Source organism: Parasteatoda tepidariorum, chromosome 2 (assembly GCF_982258835.1).
Source record: "Parasteatoda tepidariorum strain Cologne lab strain chromosome 2, Ptep-v5.0, whole genome shotgun sequence".
Classification (NCBI taxonomy): Eukaryota; Metazoa; Arthropoda; class Arachnida; order Araneae; family Theridiidae; genus Parasteatoda; species Parasteatoda tepidariorum.
The window spans coordinates 52,569,978-52,596,137 of record NC_141756.1 but is presented as its reverse complement, the minus strand read 5'-3'; the positions used below and the strand labels follow the sequence as shown (position 1 = coordinate 52,596,137).

The 26,160-nt window shown below is 28.4% G+C and overlaps 1 protein-coding gene across 3 annotated transcripts in view; it reads left to right on the top strand.

The window, feature by feature from the left end:
- Window positions 1–14,780, top strand: part of LOC107442289 (uncharacterized) — an 88,427-nt gene extending 73,647 nt beyond the window's left edge. For all 3 annotated transcript variants that reach the window (XM_043038985.3, XM_043038983.3, XM_087157335.1), the window contains 10 exons: window positions 948–1,191; window positions 2,296–2,403; window positions 4,456–4,527; window positions 5,114–5,236; window positions 7,858–8,100; window positions 8,206–8,340; window positions 8,577–8,732; window positions 8,958–9,266; window positions 11,090–11,376; window positions 13,086–14,780. In XM_043038985.3, the coding sequence (XP_042894919.2) occupies window positions 948–1,191; window positions 2,296–2,403; window positions 4,456–4,527; window positions 5,114–5,236; window positions 7,858–8,100; window positions 8,206–8,340; window positions 8,577–8,732; window positions 8,958–9,266; window positions 11,090–11,376; window positions 13,086–13,358 (1,950 nt within the window). In that variant the 3' untranslated portion in view covers window positions 13,359–14,780. The remainder of the gene's footprint in view (window positions 1–947; window positions 1,192–2,295; window positions 2,404–4,455; window positions 4,528–5,113; window positions 5,237–7,857; window positions 8,101–8,205; window positions 8,341–8,576; window positions 8,733–8,957; window positions 9,267–11,089; window positions 11,377–13,085) is intronic.
- Window positions 14,781–26,160: the final 11,380 nt, after the last annotated feature.

Sequence of the window (26,160 nt, the reverse complement as noted above, 5' to 3'; positions counted from 1 at the left end):
TTAATAATAAAATCTTCATTTAGTAAGAGAAGTTTCTATAATTTTACTTTTGATTGGGAATTTTATTTGGTTATTCCAACTATGTAGAAATAAATTGTAAAATAATGTCAGTTTACAAATCCTTTGCGTTTTTTGAAGTAATTGTGTTTGTTTGTATTTTTTCTTCTTCTCCCATATGCATTTTTGGAAGCAATTTTTTTATCTAAGCATAGTTATCTTCCTACTGTTTCTTATTTAGTTAATAATATTTAAATAGGCAACTCACCTATGTAAATCTCTTTTTTTTCCTGGTGATTTCTAAACAGATACATTAAAAATAATTTTTCAATCATCATTTTATAAACAAATTTTTATTTCTTTATAAATTTTAATTAAATATTGATATGGTCATTTAAGCAGAGGATTTAATTTTTCCCCCAACTCAAAAGTGGCAAAAATCTGAATTTTATAGGATTTTTTTCATAAATTTTGCAAATTTTTAAATATTTGCAAACCTATAATACACATGTTGAAAAATGTTTTTTTAGGCAGATTAAAAGCACCTGAAATATTTTGTGAATTAAAATTTTATTCCTTACATTAAAAATACAATAAGTACTATATAAAGTTGTATTATTTGAAAACTTTATCCAAACAGGTCATGCAATCAAAATTATTATATAATGAAAGTTAATGAACTTTGAGTTGTTTCTCAGCCTTGAACTTATAGTTGTGAAACCAATTGGTTAAAAATTTAAATAATTTCTATAATGTCAATACTTTAAATTCAGCTTTAGTTGTTGTAAGCTAAAAGAAAAAAATCACAAAAGATATGATAAAAAAGATACTACAAACTGACTTGTATCCATCTGTGTATATTGTTTCAATTTGATTTTTATTCAGATTCAAGAATTATTTAATTCAATTTTTTTTTTAAATCATCTGAATACTGTCTTTAACTTTCACAGGGCTTACCAGGTCTACCTGGATTTCCTGGAGCACGTGGATTCCCTGGTCAGAGTGGGTTACCCGGTTTGAAAGGTGATCCTGGTTTTTCTGGTATTCCTGGTGTAAAAGGTGAAGCTGGAGATGCTGGACTTCCCGGTCTGCCTGGACCAAAAGGAGAAAGAGGAGACAGCGGTGCACCTGGTCTGCCAGGTTTAGATGGATTTAAGGGAGGAAAAGGTGAACAAGGTTACCCAGGGGCTCCAGGTAAGCTTTTTTTTATTATAAACACTGATATTTGCCAGACAATTTTTAAAAAGTCAGAGTTAAAAGAAGTTGCTTGTCTCAAACTCAAAAATTCAAAAGTTTTAATCTGTAAGTAAAAATAAGTTAATAAATTTTCGGGTAACATTTAAGGAAAGATATTTTGTTTGAACAGAAATAAGTATTACTCGTGTTAAAAAATCAGTGTCTTTTGATGAATTCTACTTTGGAAGAGTTATTGAGTTTTTATTTTTATAACAGAGAATAAGGTTATTAAAAAGTTTTCAAATGTATTTTCTTTTCTTAAATTTGCTACTGCTTTTCAGAAAATTATGCATATATTTCTAAATAAAGTAATTATAATTGCAATAACTGAATTACATAATTCGTTATAGGTCATTTTAAAATATTGGCAGATAATTTATACTGCATTAAAAAGAAACTTAATTTCTAATTGTAATTCCAAGAAAGTTAAATTTATTGATCCAAATCGCATAGTAGCTCACATGTTATTATAGTTTATGTTTTTACAATTTCATATTTAAATAAAATATTGCCTTTAAAAAGCAAAGCAGCCATATCTCCAATAATTAAATTGAGTTTTAAATTACAGAAATCACATCAAATCAGCAAAGAAACTTGTCAGCTTTATCTTCTTACTGTTTGAGGATAAAATTTTCAACTCAAATATTTATACTGCGTTTTTCTGTGTTAAATTTGTTGTATAATTATTGAAATTAAATATTATTTTTATGCTAAGAAATAATAAACATTATTATCACATAAAATTGTCAGCATCATATTGAATACTTATTTTAATCTAAAGCAGCTGTGTTTTAAATTAATTTTGTAAGTATTCCTTTTTAGAAGATATAAAGTCTTAAATACTGCTAAAAGCATTACAGTATATACTTAATATAAATTCTCAATTGATTAAAAATATAATTGAGACTAATAACTGAAGAAGCAAAAATTATTTAATAAATAAATTGTTTTGTTAATCAAAGTTATTAAATACTGCTTATTGCATTATTTTTATTCACTCTTTTTTATTGCAAAAAATTTAATTAAGTCTGTTATTTAATGGTTTTATTTGTTGGATTTCAGGTGATAGAGCTGATAAAGGAGAAAAAGGAGAGCCAGGATTCTCAGGAATACCTGGAACATCTGGTCAGAAAGGTGCAAGAGGATTTGATGGTATTCCAGGCATTCCAGGTTTGTTACTCTGATTTTTATCATTTATAACTCTATTTCACATTTCTTTCTTAGTCCTACGGAGAACTGATCATAAGACATGGTTCCCAGTAAATTAGGAAAGTCATGCATCACCGGCAAAAGTCAGTGAGTGGGTTGATGATCACTTGGATCTGCTTGTAAAAGGACTGAAAGTGTGTGCGCTGTTAAACTTAGTAAGACTACACAATGTGTGACACAATAAGAAGTAATAAACGAAATGTAATTTTACCTGTTAGCAATTTATAATAATCATAATTGTATAAGAGTTCAAATTTGATACAAGTCTCAAGTTTTTTTAAAAAATTTTGATATTAATGTTAAGATTTATATCTGGCAACATCTAATCTCTTTTTCGTATTTAAAAAAAAATTTTTTTAATTATTATTTTGACATCAAGTGCAAACTTATTGAATAAAGATCTTGAAAGAGAAGTACATTTTTTACAACAATGGATAAAAAATCATTATTTCTATCAAAAAATTAAGTAAATAAGAATTAAGGAAAAAAAACCAGGGCAAGTTTATAATTGAAAAGGGCTCTTTCAACATGTCAAATTTTATCTCTAGATATGCATTTCTATGGCCAATAGATCAGCTTACATGGTCTTTTTTAATACAAGTTCAATAGTTGTTAACTCTCAAATTACTAATTGAATTTTAAATTGTACACTTTTCCACTCTCCTACGTAATTTCAAGCTTCCAAGTTGTATAGTTTTTGCGCAACAAAACCAGATGTAATGAAAGTAAGAAAAATTCAGGGATTAAAAAGCACTTAAAAGTACAATAGTTTTCTTTAAATTGAACATAAATTGAACAAATTAGAATTTCGAAAAAAGCTCATGTTAAATTCATTCACAAAAATGACCCTTACGGCATATAAAATTTCAAGTTTGTAGTTGCATGCCTATATGGTATTTTTGATACAAGTTTGACTATTAATAATTTTCTAATTAAATTTTTCATACCTAAATGAAAGTACTCTTTGTAGATTTCTCTACTCAGAATGTAACATTAAGTTTAACAGCCAAAACAGTGGTAGCGGCGTTCCCACAGTTGTTTTAGTCACAGTGGACTGATAGTAAGCTCCCAGAAGATCACCAAGTGTGGTCAGTGAGTAGGTGGGTGATCACTTTGATTAGCTTGTGAAGGGATAAAATGTGTATTGTATTGGTCCTCAATGAACCGTTTGGTTGTAAAATGCTTGAAGTGGCAACTTAGCAACTTTCGGGCTCCTGAAGCGGTTGCAGAGGACCAAAATTGTCATGGTATATCTTCAGATCATCTTGAGGTCAGATCATCTTCAGATCATCCTAGATTATCGTGTATAGCCCATTGTGCAGATGTTTTGCAACGTAAACAATGCACTACATAAAGTAATGCTTCTTTTTGCCATATTTTGTGCATAACATTTCATAATGTATCTTGTCTTTTTTTGTCAAGTTGAATATTTTGTTATGAACTGAAACTTATGAATGAAGTTCTTTTGTTTTCCTATCACTTTTGATTTGTCAAGCTTTTTTATTGAAAAATAAATGAGTTACTCTTGATAATAATTTTTTATTGTTACTTGTTTATACATATTTATTTATTTTGGAGATTAACTCTAATTGTACAATTCTGAAAAAGCTCAACTTTTTCTCTTTCCTTTCAATAAATTAAATTTAATCATCATGATAAAGCGGGAAATCAGTATCTATCCCATAGGTGGTTGCTTAATTTCTTACAAGTAGTTTTGCATGTTCATTTATGAGTAGGCACCTAATAATTTATTAATTTCTAGGGATAAATTACATTGTTGTGATATCTTAAATTAATTGAAATTCAATTAATTGAATTATTATTTTTGTTATAAAAGTTTTGTTATTTACTTTTATGTTAAAAGAACTATAGTTATTATAAAAAAAGATTTGTGTGTGTTTTTAAAGTAATAGAGTATTAAAATATTAAATAAATTACTTTTTGAAAGTCTTTTTATGATTCACCAAAATATATTGCATTATTTGTAAAATATGTATATATATTTAAATTTAGGTGCAAAAGGTGACCCTGGTTTACCTGGTTTAGGTGGCTTGCCTGGAACTGAAGGCATTAGAGGATCACCTGGTAATTTGTTAATTTTTTAAATGTATGCTTTTAATTTCATGTCATTGATGAAGATTTATGGTTTGTATTAATTTAATCAGTAAATTAAAAAAAATTGTTTAATTTTTTTTGCAAAACACCTATAACATTATTTTAATTATTTCTAATGTTCGCTTTTAATCCAAATCAATTTCCATACAAAATGAAAGTGATCCAGAAAAATGTTATGTCTAAGGAAATGCAAAAAACTAAAAATAATTGTACTAAATTAAAATTTTGACACTAAGTTGAAACATATTTAAGCAGGTTATAATGGCAATTTGAAAAATACACCATACTAAAAAGAAATGTTCCAAGTGTTGAAACACATCATAATTAATGTACTGTTAAATTTATTTAAATATTAAGTTTAATTTTCTTTTACACTTCTAACATTTCAAATATTTTTTGCACTTTTTTCAATTTTATAATTAATTGCCAGTCAATTTTATAATAATTAACTGGTCAATTTTTCAATTGGACTTAGAATGCCAGACTTCTAGCATATAAATTTTTTTATCATTATAAAACTTACTAGGCAAACTCAATGTTTACACTTTCGTTTTAGGAGAACCTGGTTTACCTGGTCTTCAAGGACCACCTGGCCGACCTGGTGTAGGAATAAAGGGTAATCAGGGATTACCTGGAAAACCTGGAATTGATGGATATCCTGGTGTGCCTGGAGCTAAAGGTAAATTTTGTTAAAAAATTGTGTTAAAGTTTTGCTAACTTTTAAAACTTTTACTATTCCTAAAACTGTAAGTTTAAAATATTTAAATATATTAATCTGTATTGCATTTGGACAAATTTGGGTTTAACTAATTTAAACTGTAATCTATTTAAATAAAACAAAATTGTTTATATTTAGTTGTTATGAATGTTTTTTTCACTAGTTTGAAATTTGCAACTTAATTCTATTAGATAAGATCTTGGGAAATTATATTAAGTACACATTGAATTTTTTATAGAAACATTTAATTTAGATTAAAAATAATTTTCTTCGTTAGGTATCTAATCAAAAGCACAATTTTTAAAGCTATTTCAACTCTTTACACTATTTCCCTCCTAATAATGAAAATAACAGGGCATAGTACTGAATCTGAATGAAAATAACAGGGCTCTCAAATGGTTCTCTTTTCTCCATTCCGAAGTCCATTTTTAAAGTAATGTCCTCTTAATGTTTTGGTTCACTTTTGAATGATTTGAAAATAATTTTAAAGAAGTGTTTTAATTACATTAGAATTGAGATACAACTCTAGTTCGGGCATCACAAATACTGCATGTAGTAGTTTCTCCAAACTGGATTCAGGCGACACTGACAAGGGGTTAAACTTCGTTATTAGAGTACCCTTCCTGTAAACGGACAGTTTTTCGGTTCCAAGAGTGCCCACTTAACCGAGGTTTCACTATATATAAATAAAACTTGAAAAATAAAATTTCCTGCAATTAAATTTTGTAAAGATGAATTAGAGGTCATATACTTTACTATTTTTAGAAGTTGAAAACAAATGCAGTACAGAACCCGTTATCCGGAAATCAAAAAACCGGAACGAAATTCGATAAATTTTCGCTCCATTTAAAAAAAAATATTTTTTTTTCCTCATAAGATTTTAGGATTTTTTTTTCTTTTTTGAAAGATGTTTACCTTACCATCATTTTGGAAATAATCATTAGTGTATTCCTTCATCGTTTTTTCTTCTTTTTAAGATTATTTCCAAAAAAAATTTGTTTATTTGGGTTTAACAATAAACAAACGGCTTTTTGTAGCGATTCAGAAAACCGGAAAAATCAGTTATCCGGAATAGCGATGGTCCTGATCGTTCCGGATAATCGGTTCCCTACTGTATATGATTAAGAGTAGTTGTTTCATAATTCTAATTTGATCTCTTCATACTATTTATTTAAACTATCATATTGACAATTCATAAATCACAAAAATCTTAATGCTAAACTGAAAGGTTGTTCACAAATTGATTTGTTATCTTATCTAATACATATTATTAATAAATGCATTTACAAAATTTATATGATATAGATTTATGACTTAAAAATTTTATTAATCTCTTTATCATTTTATTTTTTTAAAGAAATTTAATTATTTACACTGAAATAAACACAACTTTGTCAAATGGATGAATTGAAGGACAATGCTAATTTACTTTTGACAATTAGTTTGACTCTTTATAACGTCATTGAAACTTTTTTTAGTTATTTGATTTTTTTAGTTATTTGATATTGAAACTGCTAATATTGAAACTTATGTTTAAATTGAAAAAACACTTTCCAAAAGGTTTTTAATAAACTTGTAATTTTTACATTTATTTATCTCTATGATTATTGTGATTGTACCCAATTAACAATTTATTAAATAATAAAAATTTAACACGATCATTTAGTAATTTAAAAACAATATGATTTTATTTAGGTGTTTATAATTCGCCTGATTCACAACATATCTTTATCAATTCGGTTCAATTAATAATATTAATTTAATAGAAAATAAATAGTGGGTTCTTTGTACTTTGTAGAGCAAAAATTTTTCAGATGTGACGAAGTCAATAAAATATGGGAATTATAAATGCAACATTGTAGGTGCTCTTGAAAAATGGTTTAAAATATAGTTTCTTATGACAATTTTTTTCTCTTTTCTTTTAATAATTATTACACAATTTCTGTAGCAAGTGTTCAAAGTGTGCAATACTAAATAAATTTTGAGAACTTACACAAGCATCAGATTCGTTTAGTCTTTATTCAATAAATCTTTTGAAACTCCTAACTTGTTTTTTAAAACACCAACAAAAAGAGCAGTTTCAAAAATTAGTGCTCTTTGAAAATTAATTACTAAGTTAAGAATTTTTTGTTTCATTTTTAATTTGTTGGTAGGATTCTATATCTGAATGAATTCTGTTTAACTGATTTTCTACTGCTTATCAAAAGAAAACTAACTAAATCATTTATTGCAGTACCTGATTATAAATGCTCTTAACTATAAGGGTTTCTCTGGAGACCTCTTTTAAACTCTAAATGATCCTCCAAAATCATATATTCTTAACTACAAATGGCCCTGAAACATATTGAGAGCCCTGAACTGATTTGTTTTTTTTAGAGAAGTTTCAAAGCTTGCAAGTTAGTGGATGATTTTCTACATGCATGGTCAGCAGAAGTACGAAATGCTATGAATATGCCTTCTATATTTCCATTGCAACTTCGACACACCAAGAACTAAATTAATTTTGCAACTTAATTACATTTCTAAATTATTGTATCTTGATAAAAAGAAGTTTATGTTTGTCACTAAAATTTTTTTTATAGGCGATGCTGGTTTACCTGGACTACCTGGTGTACGAGGTTTACCTGGTGATCAAGGCTTGCCTGGTTTACCAGGCTTAAAGGGAGATTCTGGACAACCTGGTTTCCCTGGACCGCCTGGAAGAGATGGCTTTCCTGGTGTAAAAGGAGAAAGTGGTTTGACTGGATTTCCTGGAGCTAAAGGAGAGAGAGGCTTACCAGGATTAGAAGGACCACCTGGATTAAAAGGCTTACCTGGGCCGGCTGGTAATAACCAATTTAATTGCTTCATTTCTTACAATGAGGTTTGTTTCTAAATGAATTAAAATTATAGTTACCACCTTGAGCATTATGTATAATGCTTACTTATAGGTCGTGAAGGTCTTCCTGGACTGCCTGGATTCCCTGGTGCCAAAGGAGATCCCGGATTATCAGGCCAACCTGGATTTCCTGGAGTTAAAGGAGATAGTGGATTACCTGGTCTTCCAGGCTTAGATGGAGCTCCTGGTAGTATATTTAAATGTATCAATAATATAAATTCTAATAAATTTAAAATAAAAATTTTGAATATATTTATCTTCTCACAGCATTTTCTTATTAATTATCAAATATTTTTAAAAAAATAATGGCGAATTTTCATGTTATAAGGAAAGCATAACAGCTGCCTTTGCTACATTTCACTACGCTTTAAATGAATGAGAACTATAATGGAGACAAATAGTTACAATCAACATATTTTACAGGAGAACCTGGTGCATCTGGTATCAAGGGAGAAAAAGGCTTTTCACCCCCACTGAATTTATTGAGAGGACCTAAAGGAGAACCTGGTTTCCCTGGTACACCTGGCGAGGCTGGACCACCTGGACCAAGAGGATATGATGGACCTCCAGGATTACCTGGTTAGTAATAAAATAAATCTGTATTGATGCTTTTATATTCAAGCTGCAGAAGTTTGTTTCATTTACTTTTCGATGTACACAAAGAGTTTGTTTTCATTAATATAATATTATTAAACATAAATTTCTGAGTTAAATGAAACATACTTTTAAAGTCCATGAAATGATTTGATATAACGTTTTAAGCTTTTTGCTCTGACCTCTGTACATTACTTTAAATGCTCTCAGGTTTCAAAGGGGAACAAGGACGTGCTGGCCAATCGGGATTACCTGGCCTGCCTGGACCTATAGGTATTAAAGGTGATCGTGGTGTAGCTGGTCTGCCAGGCCCACCTGGTTTGACTGGTTCTAAAGGACAGCCGGGACCTGCTGGACTGCCTGGTATACCCGGAGGTGATTATCTGATGGGCATTCTACTTGTAAAACACAGCCAGTCCAACTTTGTTCCACAGTGTCCTCAAGGAATGCAAAAGCTTTGGGATGGTTACAGTCTTTTATACATCGAGGGTAATGAAAAGTCACACAACCAAGATTTAGGTATGAAATTTTTCGTATAAATATTTTAATTAAACAAAGTGATATGATTGCTTCATTCTAGCTGCTGCTAAAAAAAGGTTTTGCATAAAATACAAATGAACTTGTTTCAGTTCTCTTCTCGATGTACTCCAGACTTCTACATGCTGAATATTTCTGGGGAAAATGTTATCTAGTTTATTTTTTACTAAATCACTAGACTTGCACAAAAATAAATAATAAAATTTTCATTAAGAAAAATTTTTTATGTTAGTTACTTTTTTGTTGTTAATTTAAATATTTTTAACAATTTTACTTAATTCCAAAGAACAAAATGTATTCATGTGCTGTAGTATTAAATGAAATAGATCTACAACATATAAGAGTCGAAGTATAGTTACCAGAGATCAGGGGGATGGAGAAAGCATCTACAGTCAAACCCCGCTATAGTGAACCTTCAAGGGACCGAAATTTTGGTTCACTATAGCCGAGAGTTCACTATATCCGTTATGCGGGCAATTTAACTAATGGTTCCCAAATTCCTTCCTTTTATTACACTTTATTCAAATAAATGACTGAAAAATATTATGTAGTAGCAAAAAATTTGTTCTTTTTTATAACTCTCCGTCCTGCGTACAAAAAAAAAGTAAAATTAGTAATCTTTAGCTGATGAACAATCCTCAACATCAGATATGGAAACACTTCCCGACTCTCAGATAATTTTCCCTGAATTTCTGTTAGTCCACTTTTTAAACTTGTCTAACCTGCCATTCGAGCACATAAAATTAACCTCATAAAATCGGATAGCAAATTTATCGACATTTGTTCAGATACTGGAAGATTGCGGCTTCTTTGAATGCTGAACCACTTCAGTAATGCTTCTTCAACATCCTTGTGATCTGCTTTTCTCCACTTTTTTCTGCCATTTAAATTTTTTTCATGAGCAGAAATTGTTAATTGCCTATTTTTCCATATGTTACGAACTGTAGATTTGGATAGTTTATATTCCCTGCAAATATCAGCTTGATTGCATCCATTTTAAATATTTCCGATTATGCTCATTTCATCATCAAAGGAGAACATTTACGTTTATTGCTCGTCATAGTTAAATTTGAGACACTTGTTTGCAGGCTTTTTTTTAACTACACTGAGAGCAAAAAGGAGTTGAAATGAGGGCCTTATCAACACATATTAGTGTCCAACTCTTTGACCAATAATGAATAATTACTCATTTCTTCTGACAGAAAATGCATATTGATCTCACTGGCACCTTACAGGTGCATCATCTGCCTGGGTTGGAAACATCTACTTGATTTGTTTAGGGATGGAAAAGTAAGATAAAAGAAGCATACAAGAAAAAAATACTTATCGCTACCTTACCCACTATAGATAGTTTTAAAAATCGGTATATGTAATTATTTTGAAGTAGAAATTTCAAAATTATAACAAAAAAATGGAGAAAAAAATCAGTCGAAGACAGAAAAAACTTTATTATATCCGACTTCATCAATTTTTTGGTTCACTATATCCACAAAAAATAACATTATACGGGTATAGCAAGGCACGGGACCGAACATTTCGTTCACTATATCCGGGAGTTCACTATATCCGGGAGTTCACTATAGCGGGGTTTGACTGTATATGCAAACACTTATAAAAATACTTATTATATCATGTAAACAATCATTTTCTTCTTTTATCTTCATTATTTGTGCTCTTATAGCTTGTTTAAATTTCTTTTAATACAACATTAGTTATTTTTGAAATTAAATTAAATTGTTTAAAATTACTGCTATGAATCTAGTTACTATTAAGTGCTTACTTAAATGATTTTCCATTTATTGCAGGTTTTGCCGGATCTTGCTTGAAAAGATTCAGTACTATGCCATTCCTGTTCTGTGACTTCAATAGTGTTTGTAACTATGCTAGTAGAAATGATAAATCATACTGGTTATCCACCAATGCTCCAATACCAATGATGCCAGTGGGTGAATCTGTAATTCAAGAATACATTAGTAGATGTGTTGTGTGTGAGGCACCAGCAAATGCCATTGCAGTTCACAGTCAATCTCTCAATATACCTAACTGCCCAGCTGGATGGAATGTGCTTTGGATTGGATACAGTTTTGCAATGGTTAGTGTAATATTTTACAATGTAGCCTTTTTTTAAATTCCTAATCTCCATGTTTTCACAGCCATTTTATGCTTAAAAATGTTTAAAAAATTTAATTTTCAGTGATAATTATTGAAAATAGATTAAAAATCTATCCACAAACTATAACAGTAATCTTATCCACCATAATCCGAATATTTTAAGTATCCGAAATGGTTCATTTCCGAATTATTTCATATGAGCGAGGTTCTGATATACTTTTAACAATTACAGTACACATTTGCCAAACTACAAAATCCTGTAGATCAGCTGTTGCAAACAAGAGGAGTTATATTCTATTGTCAACATAAATGTCTGCAAAGGCAAAAAACATGTATTCAAAATGCTTGTGGTTCATGACTAACATTTGCTTTGTATTTTTATTAAATTAATATCCTTTGTACTTAAAAAAGATGGACAAAAATATGTTTTAATTTCTAGTGATTATTTTATTGTAATTGCCGACCGGACTGTGTAAGTGTCAGGGAACTGCCCTTGCATTAGAAAGGTTCTGGGTTTAAATCCCTGGCAAGGCATGGATGTTCTTTCTTTCTCTGTACTATCTGTCCTTACTGTGGGAGCGACGTTGGCCCACCTAATAAGGTGCTCCTGAAAGAATAGCCAACAAATCTGCCCTGTAAATACCTGAATTGAAGAAATGTTAACACTGGTGGGCATCGGGAATAATTGCTGTCCGGACTATGTAGGGGCCAAGGAACTGGGCTTGCATCAGTCAGGCTCTGGGCTCGAAAAACCCCTAAAAGAGTGGCTAACAAATCAGATGCCTGTATGACGAAAAGTCATTCTCCAGGTGGTCACTAGAAGAAAAAAAATTATTGTAATTTTTTTATTAAATATAGTAATTTTTACCAATAAATCAGTAACTGTCGTAAAAACTATATTTTTTGTAGTTAATTGCAACTGCAACTAATTTATCACAAATGTAAACTACACCTACTACAATATTTCTTAAAAGTTGTGATTATAAACCACTTTCAAACTGTAGACATTACTAACAAACCACTTTCTATTGACTACTTTTAGAAGACGAATTTCGATGGGGGAATCACTTTATACTCATTGTTCAAAATTAAAAAACAAAATTCATGAAAAAATCGTTTATAATAATAAAAAGCCAATTTTTTTACGAATTTTTTTATTTTATCCTTTAATTTTTCACAAGATTTGTTTCCAGGAATGCTAGAAAATTATCAAATATTTGGATATTTTAGTATTGAAAGCCTAACTGAAGCAAGAGAGAAAAAAAAGACAAGTGTATCAAGTGGAATTCCTATTGAATCCTTTAGAACTCACATAAGATTTGCTCAACGCATTAAAAAATTATTTGCACTTGAACCTTATTTCTTAACTAAACTAACGCTAAAAGTAGATGCAAGAAATCATTAAAAACTTTTTTTGTATTGCACTGCTTGCTAAGCCACTTCTTTTTTTAAAAAAAGTACCATGTTAGTCTATAAACTACATAAAAAAAAGTAGTGACTACAGTAGTTTTGTTACTACTAGCATGTTAGTTCTGATTTCTGGTTTAAAGACTGCCTTTACTGAAAGAGAAATGTGTCATATTTATTAATATAAAATGTTATTATTCTGATATTATAAATCAATCAGTATATTATGTTCACTGCAAGTAATTGATGGGAAGTACTAATTATGTATTTTCTCGATTATAGCATACAGCTGCCGGTGCAGAAGGAGGTGGGCAATCCCTTTCTAGTCCTGGAAGTTGCTTGGAAGATTTCCGCGCCACTCCTTTCATAGAATGTAATGGTGCACGTGGTACATGCCATTACTTTGCAAACAAATACAGTTTCTGGTTAACAACCATTGAACCCAACGACCAATTCTCTCGTCCCGCTAGCACGACTCTTAAAGCAGGAAATTTAAGAACGAGAATAAGTCGCTGTGCAGTATGCATAAAAAACTCAAATTATAATGGACTTTAAGTGAAGACGTTGTGACTTTACTCATTGGTGCCAATTTGTGCCTTTCATTTTTGTTTTTAATTTTCTTTAAAGAAGTGTATGGCACGTTTTTTTTTCAAAAAAAACAAAAAACTGGAAGATAAGTTAGAATTACTCTGGTAAGTGTAATATTTTTCTTTAAAATTAAATGCTGTATTGATCTCTAAATTTATTTACATAAATGAATTGGAATAATTTATTTGAATGAGAATAATTAATTAAATTAAAGAGTTGACTGAAAATAATTTTATTTCCATTTAGTACATCATAGAATTGACTTGATGACATTGTAATGGATAATTATAATACTATATGAACTTTTTGTGTTATTTTTGAAGATTTCAGTTTTTATTTTGTGTACATTATCTTTTTTGACATTTATCACTTAAATTTTAGTTATAAGTTGTGTTATTTTTTAAAAATAACCAAATTTGAAAATTTTTTAATAGAATAAAAATAAAAAAAGATATTGATAGTATGCATTTATTTATTTACTAACGTATATTGTGTGACAATGCTGCATGATGTATGTCAGCATTTACTTTTTATGTTTTTTATGAGACTAAATTGTTGTAACATCTGCAAAGCTTTGTGAACGTTTCATTCTATTATGTTTTGTTAAAAAATATGCAGAAAAATTATAAATTTTACTTATTGTATAAAATATTTAAAAATTAATATTTGAAATAAGAGGAAGTTTCTGTCTGAAATCATATATTTATAATACGCTAATGAAATGTCATAATATGCTGATGGGAAAAAAAATTCATTTTATTTGTTTCTTTCCTCTTCATTTCAATTATTTATTTACACAAAAAAATTTTAGTGTTTTTATTCCCGATTTCACCACTACTAAACTATTTTTATCTGTGTGTTGTACAGTGCAAAATTATGCAGTAAGACAGAAATATATTTCTGAACAAAATATCATTGTAATTTTATGATTGCTGTACTTATGACAATTACCTTGTGCCATACTCTTTTAACTGCACACGGTCACTGTAACTATTTTATTAATTGTAAGTAGAAATAATTTGTCTAATATATTTTTGTACATATTTATAAATTATTTTTATAGTTTATTTTCAAAAATATAAAAAATTTTATCATGATAGTAAAATTTATTACTTTTTATCAAAATTCTGGACGGTGATATTCTTATGAATTGACTTACTTCAATGAGGGCTAAGAGATAGTGTTAAATTATTAAACGCTAACACTGCCAAATAATGTTTTTTGTCTATAAATGAAGCTTCAAGCACGTATCACTGCCATCTGTCTAAGTCCTAGTCTTTACTTTTATACATATATAACTGTTTTCCTTTTTTTTTTCATGTAAAGTATTCAGATCGATATGCTGCTCTCTGTAAGCTTCTGTGTTCAATAAAATTGTTGTTAAAAATATTTCTTTTATTTGTTGCCTTCTATTGGTTTTGTGAAACTAGTTTTATTTATTTTTATAAGAATCCTTATTTAGATACTTTAAGCAATGATTTAGATCAATTTATGTACGCGTTATGTGTGCTCTGAAGTAACTGAGCATTGGAATTTATCTCTAAAAAAAAACATTTCCTTCGTAATTTTCAAAATTTTAAGTCGTAAAAAATTCTTGCAAGTTGCGTAAATGTGTCTTTACATATTAACCAAAAAATAAATTTAGTTAAATTAAAAAACATTTATATTTTGGAAAAGGGCCAAATGAAGAGAGGTTTTACTTTGTGCTATATATGATTAAAGCAAAATGACCTAAATACAAAACAAATAAAAGCGATAAAAATTTATTACTAATGTTCATATTATAACATATATTTGTGCTTTATATATATATATATATATATATATATATATATATATATATATATATATATATATATATATTTACTTTATTCTTTTAAAATGAGCCTAATGTTTTCTTTTTCGGGGTTACTACCTTGAGTTAAAAAAATTATTAAAAATCTAGGTATGAATCAAACTTTAGTTTTCAAGTACAAAAATACAAATATTCGAAGGAACAACAATCAATAAATTATAATGAAATGTATGTTTAGGTCTCTGGGAATCTACTGGAGAATCTTATTCTTTTCAATAGCAGATACATATATTTTCAACCTAATCTTTAAACTTAGTTAAGTACATTTATGTTATGTTATTATTAAATGTACTCAGATATGTACATTTAGGAGATCTGAATGTTACATTTCATGAGTAATTTTTTTACTTGTTACTTCACATTCTGAACTGTACATTTTTGAAATTCAAGACTAAAATTATTTTTGTATTTATACTTTGAAAAAAAATTAAAATTTACACTTTTGTCCTCTCAAAAATCAAATTTTATGCCCATTCTGCTAGACTAAATATTTTTTATTTAACTAAACAGTTTTTGTTTTGCCAATAAATATGGGTCTAGGCTGACAAATTTTAATCGATTTTAAATTTAGAAGAAAAAAAGTGTACACTTAGCTGCGCATGCCCACAATGAAGAGACTTCAAAACTGTGCTTGTACTGTTAGTTCAGAATGTGCGTACATGACTGTGAGGGAATATGAAGCATTAATGTGAAAGGTCTCTGTTATTTACAAGGAGTTTCTAATTCCTACGCTAAATGCAATTCCTGATTACTACGCTGGGCTACTCTATATGCAATTTCTGATTGTGGGCTCCTGATTACTTGGATTTATAATACACTACATTAGCCAATTATGATAATCTCAAACATTGCTAAAATTGAAAAATCTAAACTGCAAAGTCTGTCATGTCAAGGTTTAAGAGATGAATCCCTCAAGTTGTTCAGGAATTAAAAATTGAACTGCTTATATATTTTTTAAAATTTAAGTTTTCATCCTCTAAACAATAAGCACTTACCAATGCACTACTTTTCAATTTAATGACATAGGGAAAAGTTAACTCGCCAATGTGAAAGAAGTCTTAGTCAAACTTTTAAATGATAAAAACATTTTGCGTATTCAAACAGTTGTAAAGAAAGAGAAGATTTACTCTATTTACACTAACATGATAGAGTAAATCTTCTGTTTCTCTTTCTTTACAGAATGTAATCAGAAGATTTATTCTGATTACATTAGCTGTTCATAGTAAACGTTTAATTATGAAAGGTAAGTTATTAAAACAATTATTTGCTAAATTTTAAACAAAATCCTATTGTTTTGTTTGATGAAGGTATTTTCACTTCAAAATAAAGCTGACCTGGTTATTGATTTTGGGACGTTCTTAAAAAATAGTTAGTCTTTGATGCAGTACTATAAATGGTTGGTTTTACTAAATAAATAATTATAATTCAGAAAAAAATAATGAAAACATAATCATATACCGTCAGTTCTCTGTTTTTTTTTTTCCATCATAGATAGGACGTGTTCTCTGAGGTGACCACTAACATGAACTAGCATATTTGTTTTAACATTCTAGAACATGCCTTGTGTTTGCCTTTTTGACAACGTCTTTGTGAATCATTTGATGATACCCCTATTTTTCTTGGTGACAACAGCAAAGACTGGATTTATGAGTATTCGCACACCCTTTTATTTCTTAATTCGACTGTAAAATCACCTGATTTAAACCTTGTAGAAAATTTGTGGTATATGTTGGAACTGCTGGTAAAACAACCTAATCAGGTAGGCTTGTGCTATCAAATTCTGCCAGAGACTTAACTATATCACTGAGATGAATAAATCAATCAATTTTCATAATTTTGTGATTGTGGATGGCAACTAGTCATTTGCACTATTCCTATAGGACGATTCATATTCCCATTCCAATAGAAACGTATTTTCATCACTCCATCTGTAATTGATTGATTATTGATGGGTTGTCAGTTGATAGGTAAGTGAAGTAACATCAGTTTAGACATCTCTAGATATTCTCGGTGCTCAGGATCCTTAAAAAAAAAGCCTAACGTATAATAGAGATACCTAAGCTGACGTCACTTCACTACTTGCAGGAAATTTATCATTGATCAACCAGAGTCGTTTGATTTCTAAATAAAATGGTACAAACAACTGGTTGCAATTAACCCCATTATTACGGTAAATTGTTGAATAATAATATTCAATATTGTTACATTTCATCTAAATTGCTAAGATTATTACCACGGCTATACCCATTTGGTTGAAAGTGAAGCGGTTTAGCCATACTTTGATGGGTTTGAAATGAGATTTTTTCATGTTCTAGAATTAGAGTAGAAATTTTTTACATATCTCTTAGGAATACTAATTTTCAGTTGGACTTTAAAACTGGAATGATTATTACCCGATGAACAAATCTCGATAAACTAAAGAATTAAAAAATTATTAATAGATATAATTTATGTTAAATTTACGTCAAAAAATAATTTGTCTTAGCTTGTGCACTTTCAGAACCCTCCCTAAAAATTTTCAGCAATTATAAATCACTGTAACTATTTCAAATCTAATTGAGAAAAATGTAATAACCAGGGACTAATACTTAAGGACGATCCAATCACGAAGCATTTCTTGAAGTTTCTATGTTAATTGTTTATTAGTTCAAAAGAATTAATGGTACACTTCATCCATGTTAATACGCATTAAATCCAACATTGAATTGAATATGAAAACAGGAAAAATGATGAGAAATTAAAATATCTAAAATAAACGTATTTTTGTCTTCATTAACAAACAACATCCTTAACGATTTAACATCTTAGCATTACAAGAACTAAAATAAAACAAGTGACCAAACGATTATAAAGATCTTGATAAATTTAAGTGAAAATAATAAAAGAAAACGATTGACTCATAAATGAATCAATCTAACTGATAGTTAAACTTTTTGCCATAGCGTGGCGTGCTTAAACGGTTTTGGCCAGTCTGTTGCCATATTGATTCAGATTCATTAAAAAAAAAAAAAAAAACTCGTCTTTTAAAACAGTGTAGCATTAGAATTGAAACTCTTAATATATATCTCTGTTTAAATAACTATCAAATAGTGCTAAACACAGTTTAAAGAAAGAAAAGAAAATGGAAGAAAGAAAAATTGGTCGAATTAAATATCGTCTGATTATTTAAATAACATATATTAATTTTTATTTTATTTTAGCATTTGAGTGGCATAAAGAAGATTCCACTGTTTCTCATAACAATAATTTCTGTAGTATATAAAATATATGTTACAGTTAACATCTTGGAAAGTAATGGGAAAATGGAAAATTACTTTGAAATAACAACTATTCATTACTCAATTAATAGACTAAAATATTATGACCTACTTTAACTTCGAATTCCTAATAAATTTCTATGAAGCAAAAGTGAGGACATTATCAAGATTCTCTGTTGAAAAAAAAAATATTTTATGCAGCACGTAAGTACTTTTCTCAATTTCTCTATCTCTCTTTATTTTAATAATCGGAAATCAATAAGAGGAATTTATTTGATTTCCGTATTTATCCAACTTTATAAAATACGAAAGTTTAGGCATCTTTTGACTTATTATTTTTCAATGTTCTATTTCTATCCAAGTTCTCTTAATTTATTTATTTTAGCATTTTACAACATGCTATATATATATTTTACATACATATTTATACTAATACATCTTTTATTATGTAATACAATTATTCAAAGCTAAAATTCTTTTTTATAAAAAGTTTAAATGTCATTATTGCGTAACAAGTTAAAAATAATTTTAAAGTGTAATCGGAAAATCAAAATCAAGCAGTATAGAATAAAATTATTTAATTTTTTTTCTATGAAATGTGCCCTTATGAAAAGTAAAGATATTTGAAATTATATTTTTGCATATGAATGTTATTTTAAAAGGTTCTTATTTTCAAAATAGATAATTTTTGGCAAATAAATTATTTTTTATAGCTTTATGAGCTTGGAGCAATATAGTGATTAGCAACACTTTTTCATAAGGGCACTCAGATTTTTTACAAATTTTTGAAATTTCTACTACAAAAAAATTCACAGTAACTTCTTGCCAATATTACTTTCCTGAACAATTTGAAAATATGAATAATTATGTTGCAGCAAATTCTTACTTTTTAGTTTTGAATATAAGGCATTAATTAATAAATACCTATATTTAATCCTTTATAAGGCCGTGGGAGATATTCTTCCTACGAACTTTTTTAGTTTTTACCTAGCAATATGAAGCAATTTTCTCAACTACGATTTGAGCAGCCATTATGCTGATAGCTTCAAATAATACTAAAAAAGTAAAGAGTAAATGTTTACATGAATGCAATTAACAGTATAGGTTTGCGTGGGATCTAGAGGAGAGGTCAATACTGGGGAGCTATTTCATCTTGCTATGCGTTCGTTCATTTAATCATTTCTCATTGAACTTATGTGTAGCTATAAACACTGAATTTGCAAACTCAGTTATTTATGTACACAGAAGTTCAAGTTTATGACCAATTCTTTACAGTGAGTAAAATTTTGAATATCCCACCCATCTTTCCCTACAGAATGAAAAAAAAATCAAATAAATTTTAAGTAACAAGCTAAATGAATTTCTTTTTATAAATCAATCCTTAAAAATATACTTAAAATATTTTTTCTCTTCCCACTAATTTTTGTGCATTCTTTCAATAAAAATCCAAAGTTGTATTGATCAATCACATCAAAATGATCACCATTATACAATTATGGCACAAAAATTTCAAAGACACAATCCAATCCAAATCCAATCTCCAATTTGCATATCGTTGAAATGGAACTAAAGACACATAAAATCAAGATAGAACCAATTTGCATATATTGAATGAAATAAAAAAATAATAATATTTTAAAAATAATTTTTGCTGATGTTATTATCTCTCCTCAGTAACTTTTATGCATTCTTTTTAGATCAATATTTAAAGTCGTATTTATCAATCACATCAAAATGATCACCATTATGCAATTATAGCATAAAAAATTTCAAAGACACCATACAATCCAATCCAAATCCAATCTCTAATTTGCATGTTATTGAAATAGAACTAAAGGCACATAAAACCAAGATGGAACCAATTTGCATACATTGATAAAAGTAAAAAAATAATATTTTAAAAGTATTTTTTGCTAATTTTATTATCTGTTCTCAATAACTTTTATTTATTCTTTTTAGATCAAAATTTAAAGTCGTATTTATCAATCACTTCAAAATGATCACCATTATACAATTATAGCACAAAAAATTTCAAGGACACAATCCAATCCAATCTCCAATTTGCATATTATTGAAATAGAACTAAAGCCACATAAAACCAAGATGGAACCAATTTGCATACATTGATAAAAATAATATTTTAAAGTATTTTTTGCTAATTTTATTATCTGTTCTCAATAACTTTTATTTATTCTTTTCAGATCAAAATTTAAAGTCGTATTTATCAATCACTTCAAAATGATCACCATTATACAATTATAGCACAATAAATTTCATAGACACCATCCAATCCAATCCAAATCCAATCTCCAACTTGCATATTATTGAAATAGAACCAAAGGCACATAAAGCTAAGATGGAACCAATTTGCATATATTGAATAAAATAAGAAATATACTAATTAAAAAAAAAAAAATTTCTAATTTTATTATATGTTGTCAATAACTTTTGTGCATTCTTTTCATATCAAAATTTAAAATTGTGCATATCAATCTTGGTATCAAAATAATCACCATCATACAGTTATAGCACAAAAGCTTTCAAAAACGCCTGTTTATCCAATTAGAATATTATTGAAATAGAATGAATAGAGAATTGCATATGGAACCAATTTACATATATTGAATAAAATAATAATTGAAAAGAAATTTGTTTTTCTAATTTTATTATCTCTTCTCAATAATTTTTGTGCATTCTTTTTAGATCAAAATTTAAAGTTGTGCATATCAATCTTCGCCTCAAAATGATCACCATCATACAGTTATAGCACAAAATCTTTCAAAGACATCTGTTTATCCAATTTGAATATTATTGAAATGGAATGAACAGAGCATAGCATATAGAATCAATTTGTATATATTGAATAAAATAAGAAAAATAATAATTAAAAAAAAAATTTCCGATAATTTTATTATCTTTTCTCAATAACATTTGTGCATTCTTTTTATATCAGAATTTAAAGTTGTACAGATCAATCTTTACATCAAAATGATCACCGTCATACAATTATAGCACAAAAGCTTTCAAAAGACATCTCTTTACCCAATCTACATATTATTGAAATAGAACCGATGTCACCTTCAAGCCTCGTGAAACTGCTATCTGCAATGAACGCTTCCGCGACCTAGAAACAAAAAATTTATAATTCTTTGGTGAAACCATGTGATATGTTGTTTTGTGGAATTTTATTCTTTTCTTGAATAATCTCCTGCACTTAGTGAGAGTTTTGTTTACGAAATATTTTACTTTCTATTGCCTTCCATAAAAAATTGCAAATTTTTTAATTTAAATATTCACTTTTTAAAAAAAAAAATACTTAAAAATATTTTTTTTAAATAATCACTTTATTTCGAAAATTGTAAACTCGATGAACATAAATAAAACTTATGTTTTTTGTGTTAACAATTGAAGTTGCTCAAAGGGGGAGAAATATTTATGCCTGTGAAAGCTGATTCCGAGAAAAACGAATTTCAATGTTGACAGGAATCATTTTTCCATGACAAAGCCCATCTTTACTGTGTAATAACTCTCTTGGGGAACCGATTTCTCACATTATTGATTTATCGAAACTTGGTAATCAAAATACAACAAATGACGATTCAGTCGACAATTTTTGTGAAAAATTGACCTAAATTCTTTCCTCTAAATCTTCAATTTTATTCTTTTTTTTTTTCAATCATCTCCAGAACTTAGTAAGAATTTTGTTTACGAAATATTTTAGTTGCTTTGCCTTCTAACTGAAATCGTAAATTTGCAATTTAAGTATTTATAGGTAAGGCATGTCTTAATGCACAGAGAGGAAAAAAATCTGTCCAAATTACCGTACTGTATGGTAATGACATTTCTCTTAAAAATATCCATAATTCTGGTTATGAAATTAAAACGTACGGTATTAAAACCATTTATATGGTAACGTTTTCCTTTAATATAGTAACGGTTAACCCGAAATTCTGGTTTTCAAAATTACAGTTTTTATTATAACACATTTAGTGAAAAATACAAAACTGAAAAGTAAATTTAGCCGAATAAATTTCTTAAGCCATTCTCTAAAGCCCAAATTTCCAAAGTTTTACAACATTTACCAAATTTTATACATATTACAATAATAAAAAAAAATTAATGTTACCAAAACATCTCGGTAAAAACTACAGTGCTCTTTGGTGTTTCCATAGAGTTAGAAACACGGTACATTTTTCGATATTCTGTTAACTTTCATCATACATTTTTTTTTCAATGTACAAGACGCGATATTAAAAGTTACGAAATGAAATCCAAATTATCTCTGAGATTGCATGTAATTTTATAAATTAGAATTCTCTAAAATGCTACTGCACAACATATGGCCCACTAGCAGTCCGTTTCTAACCCGTGAAGTTTTTAAATCGATAACTAAAATTCGTAAATGCATTTTAAAAAAGTTTTATAAGAATATGAAACTTTTATAATCGTCATAATTACATAAAAATTATTCTCTGCAAACTTTCAGGGTGTTTCTAGCGACAACATATGTGAGCAAACTTTCTCGATTACAAACCTCATCATAAATATTAACGCTCATGCTTGATTGATGATTGGAAGAAATTTTGCAAACAACTCTTACAAACAACTCATGAATCTAATAAGTTTGAAAACGAAGGAAAAAAACAAGCATTTCGTAATGAGCTCATGAATAATAATTTGTTCTTCATTAAATTTTGTAAAATGTATTTTTTTAGCATTATGGTGTTCCATATGATATATGATCCCTAATAAGTAATAATATTATTTTGATTTTTATTATACTAAGACTATATAAGTTTATAAGTTATGTTGTTTCATATAAGTTTTCTTTAATTTTTTAAAATTTATTTTTGGCAATTTAAGTTTGGCATAATACGGCATATGGCATTGTTAAAGTTGTATAGGCCTGCTCTAATAAAATAATCTCTCTCACTATTTTTGTATCAGGAACCACCTTCAATAACACTGGCGAACAATTTTGTTTTTGTTTTTTTATTCCATGATATTTTTTTACAGATTTTAGATATTTTCGTATCGCTGAATTTTCAAATCTGCAATTATCCTCTCTCTCCAAGTTACAGTTTCTTTTTAAATGACATTTTTAGTCTATTTTTGTCGAAATGTACAGATTTAAAAACGATATATGTAATAAGTGATAGCATAACTGTTGCGACAAACTTCTAGTGGAGTTAGGGTACACCATTAGGATTAAAACTGCATAAGAACGCAACACATGTCTTGAGATGTCGCCATACGCAGCTAGGAGCGCTTTCTTTATTAAGAACTGTTTCTTCGTGTGTCAGTTAGATACTCGAAGTCATAATAGGAAAGCAATAAAAGGTGATTCCGGGTCATAATAGGGAAGTGCCTCTAGCAGCGTACGTTAACATTTCAGACATGGGTTCTTGTGAAATTTTAATTCTGATATGCCCTCACCAAGAAGTTTTTTTTTTGCAGCATTTATGCAATGACCTGTTATACATATAACGTTTTTAAACTTGTAAACTTTGACCAAATATAGACTAAATATGTCACTTTTAAAAAGTCGGTAGCTTTTGGAGCCAAACTAATTTCAGCATTGAATTCCACCACCTGTAAAAAAGGAAGATGAATTATTTCTATTAATTTAAAAAAAAAAATTTTTGTTACCCAGTGTTATAGTTTTTAAAACTCAATGCTTTTGCATGTAGAGTCGATATTTTACGTTCTTAAAATTATTAAAATACTGTGCTGTTTACGGACGCTTAAAAATAAGCCATCCAGTTTGAAAATCCAAGGGATTGATTTCTCAAGAATAGGGTTTTAGTCTACGAAGGACAGCGATGTTGGTTGTAAACCCCCCAAAAAAATAAAACGAATATTTTTCCTCGTTTCATTATTAATAATTTCAAAGTAGATTTTATGCCCATCAGTTAAATTCTCAGTCCTGTGACTTTGTCTCCTCCAGTACTTAATTTGCTTTTGGTGCTTACATATAAATTGAAAACGAATAAAATGAGCCAAATTATGGTTTTCTCTGAAATTAAAATTAAAAAGATTTCCTAGAAATATTGAAGATCGCAATTATGGAAATATATATCTCTTTTGTGAATTTAGTTAGTTTATTATAATTAAAGCCCGTTGGGAAATAGAAAAAAAATTTTTTTTTAATTATTCATAATTTATTCAATATATTGTTATCAAAAAATATATACAAGTATATTACTTTTTTTAAAAAGTGTAACTTCTTCTTTATTGAATTTCAGTTTGAATAATGTCACAAGGGGAACCTAAATATTAAATAAATAATGTCTTATTGATTACATCTAAATATAATTAATAGTTCCTAAATTATTGAGGGTTTAAAAAATGTCTTTAACTCCCGGAACTCCTTTAACTCTTCCACAGATCCCTATTGTTTTGCTGCGGAACACCATTTGAGGTTCTAATTCTAGGGGAATCCTTTAAAAATCATGGCATTCCGTAATTTCTTTAGTGTAAAAAATTATTTCAATGTCTCTCTGTTCTCGTTTTACACGCCCTATATTCTTTAAAATAAAAGTTTTTTTTTCACCCACTTTCTTTCTGCGTATTTACGTTTACTGGAAAAAGAGTCTAACAAGGAACTAAAATTTATTACGTATTCAAAAAAACTTCACAATAGAATTGCAAGACTTTTTAAAGACGGTTCAGTCATTTTGGACACTGTCGACTTTTTCGGCTCTTGCATGAAATGGAAATAACATGTAAATATTAGAGATAAGCACAGCTTGAATTGACGATAAAATGAAAGTGTGTAGAAATCTTCGTCAAAAAAATTCGTTCATCGAAATCATTCATAAAACTAGAATAGAACCTTTGAATGGAAACATTTCTACAGGTTCATAAATAACATTTTTTGAAAGAAATTGAGAAAAAAAAGGAATTACGGATCATTTTGTTTTTAAATCGAGATATAAATAATAAAAAAAATTATTGTCTTAAAATTATCAAATTTATCCATTTTCTTTTTCATAATAACTTTAAAACACTTTTCAAATTAGTTCAATGAAGTGAAAACAATATCTTTATGAGCTTAAATGCCATTTATATTTTTATGAAAACGACATTCTACCATAATCTCTCATTATGGAATATTTTTTTAACAAATAGTAATGAAAAACGCTTATGAGAAAAGCGAAAAAGAGTATTAAAGTGATCTGACTCAAAAAATTCAAACCTTTTTAAATCAACACATTTAAATTAGTGACTTAAGGGTTTGAATCCATTAATTTGAATGAATTTACTTGATTCTAATTAAATCATTCAACTTACGAATTGATGTCAAAGAATTCGAAAATTTGTGTAAATGAATTTGAATCAATGTATTTTTATTGCACTGTTCAAATCAGCTAATTCAACCCCATACATTTGAACAAGGAAATATAAATCAACAGCGTTTAATTACTGGTTTGTGGTTTGAATAATATTATGATGTAAATCAACATTTTGATTATTTGAATCATTGTCAAACTCTAATTATTGCTTTATATATTTCTTTTTATTATTTTTTTTAACAAAATTACATAATGAAATCTAAAATTGTTTCATGACTTTCCAGAAGTAAAATATCTGAAATAAACATGTTTAGAGAGTATATAGTTGGTTGCTTTTAAATACACTGTAAAAAATTCCGAAT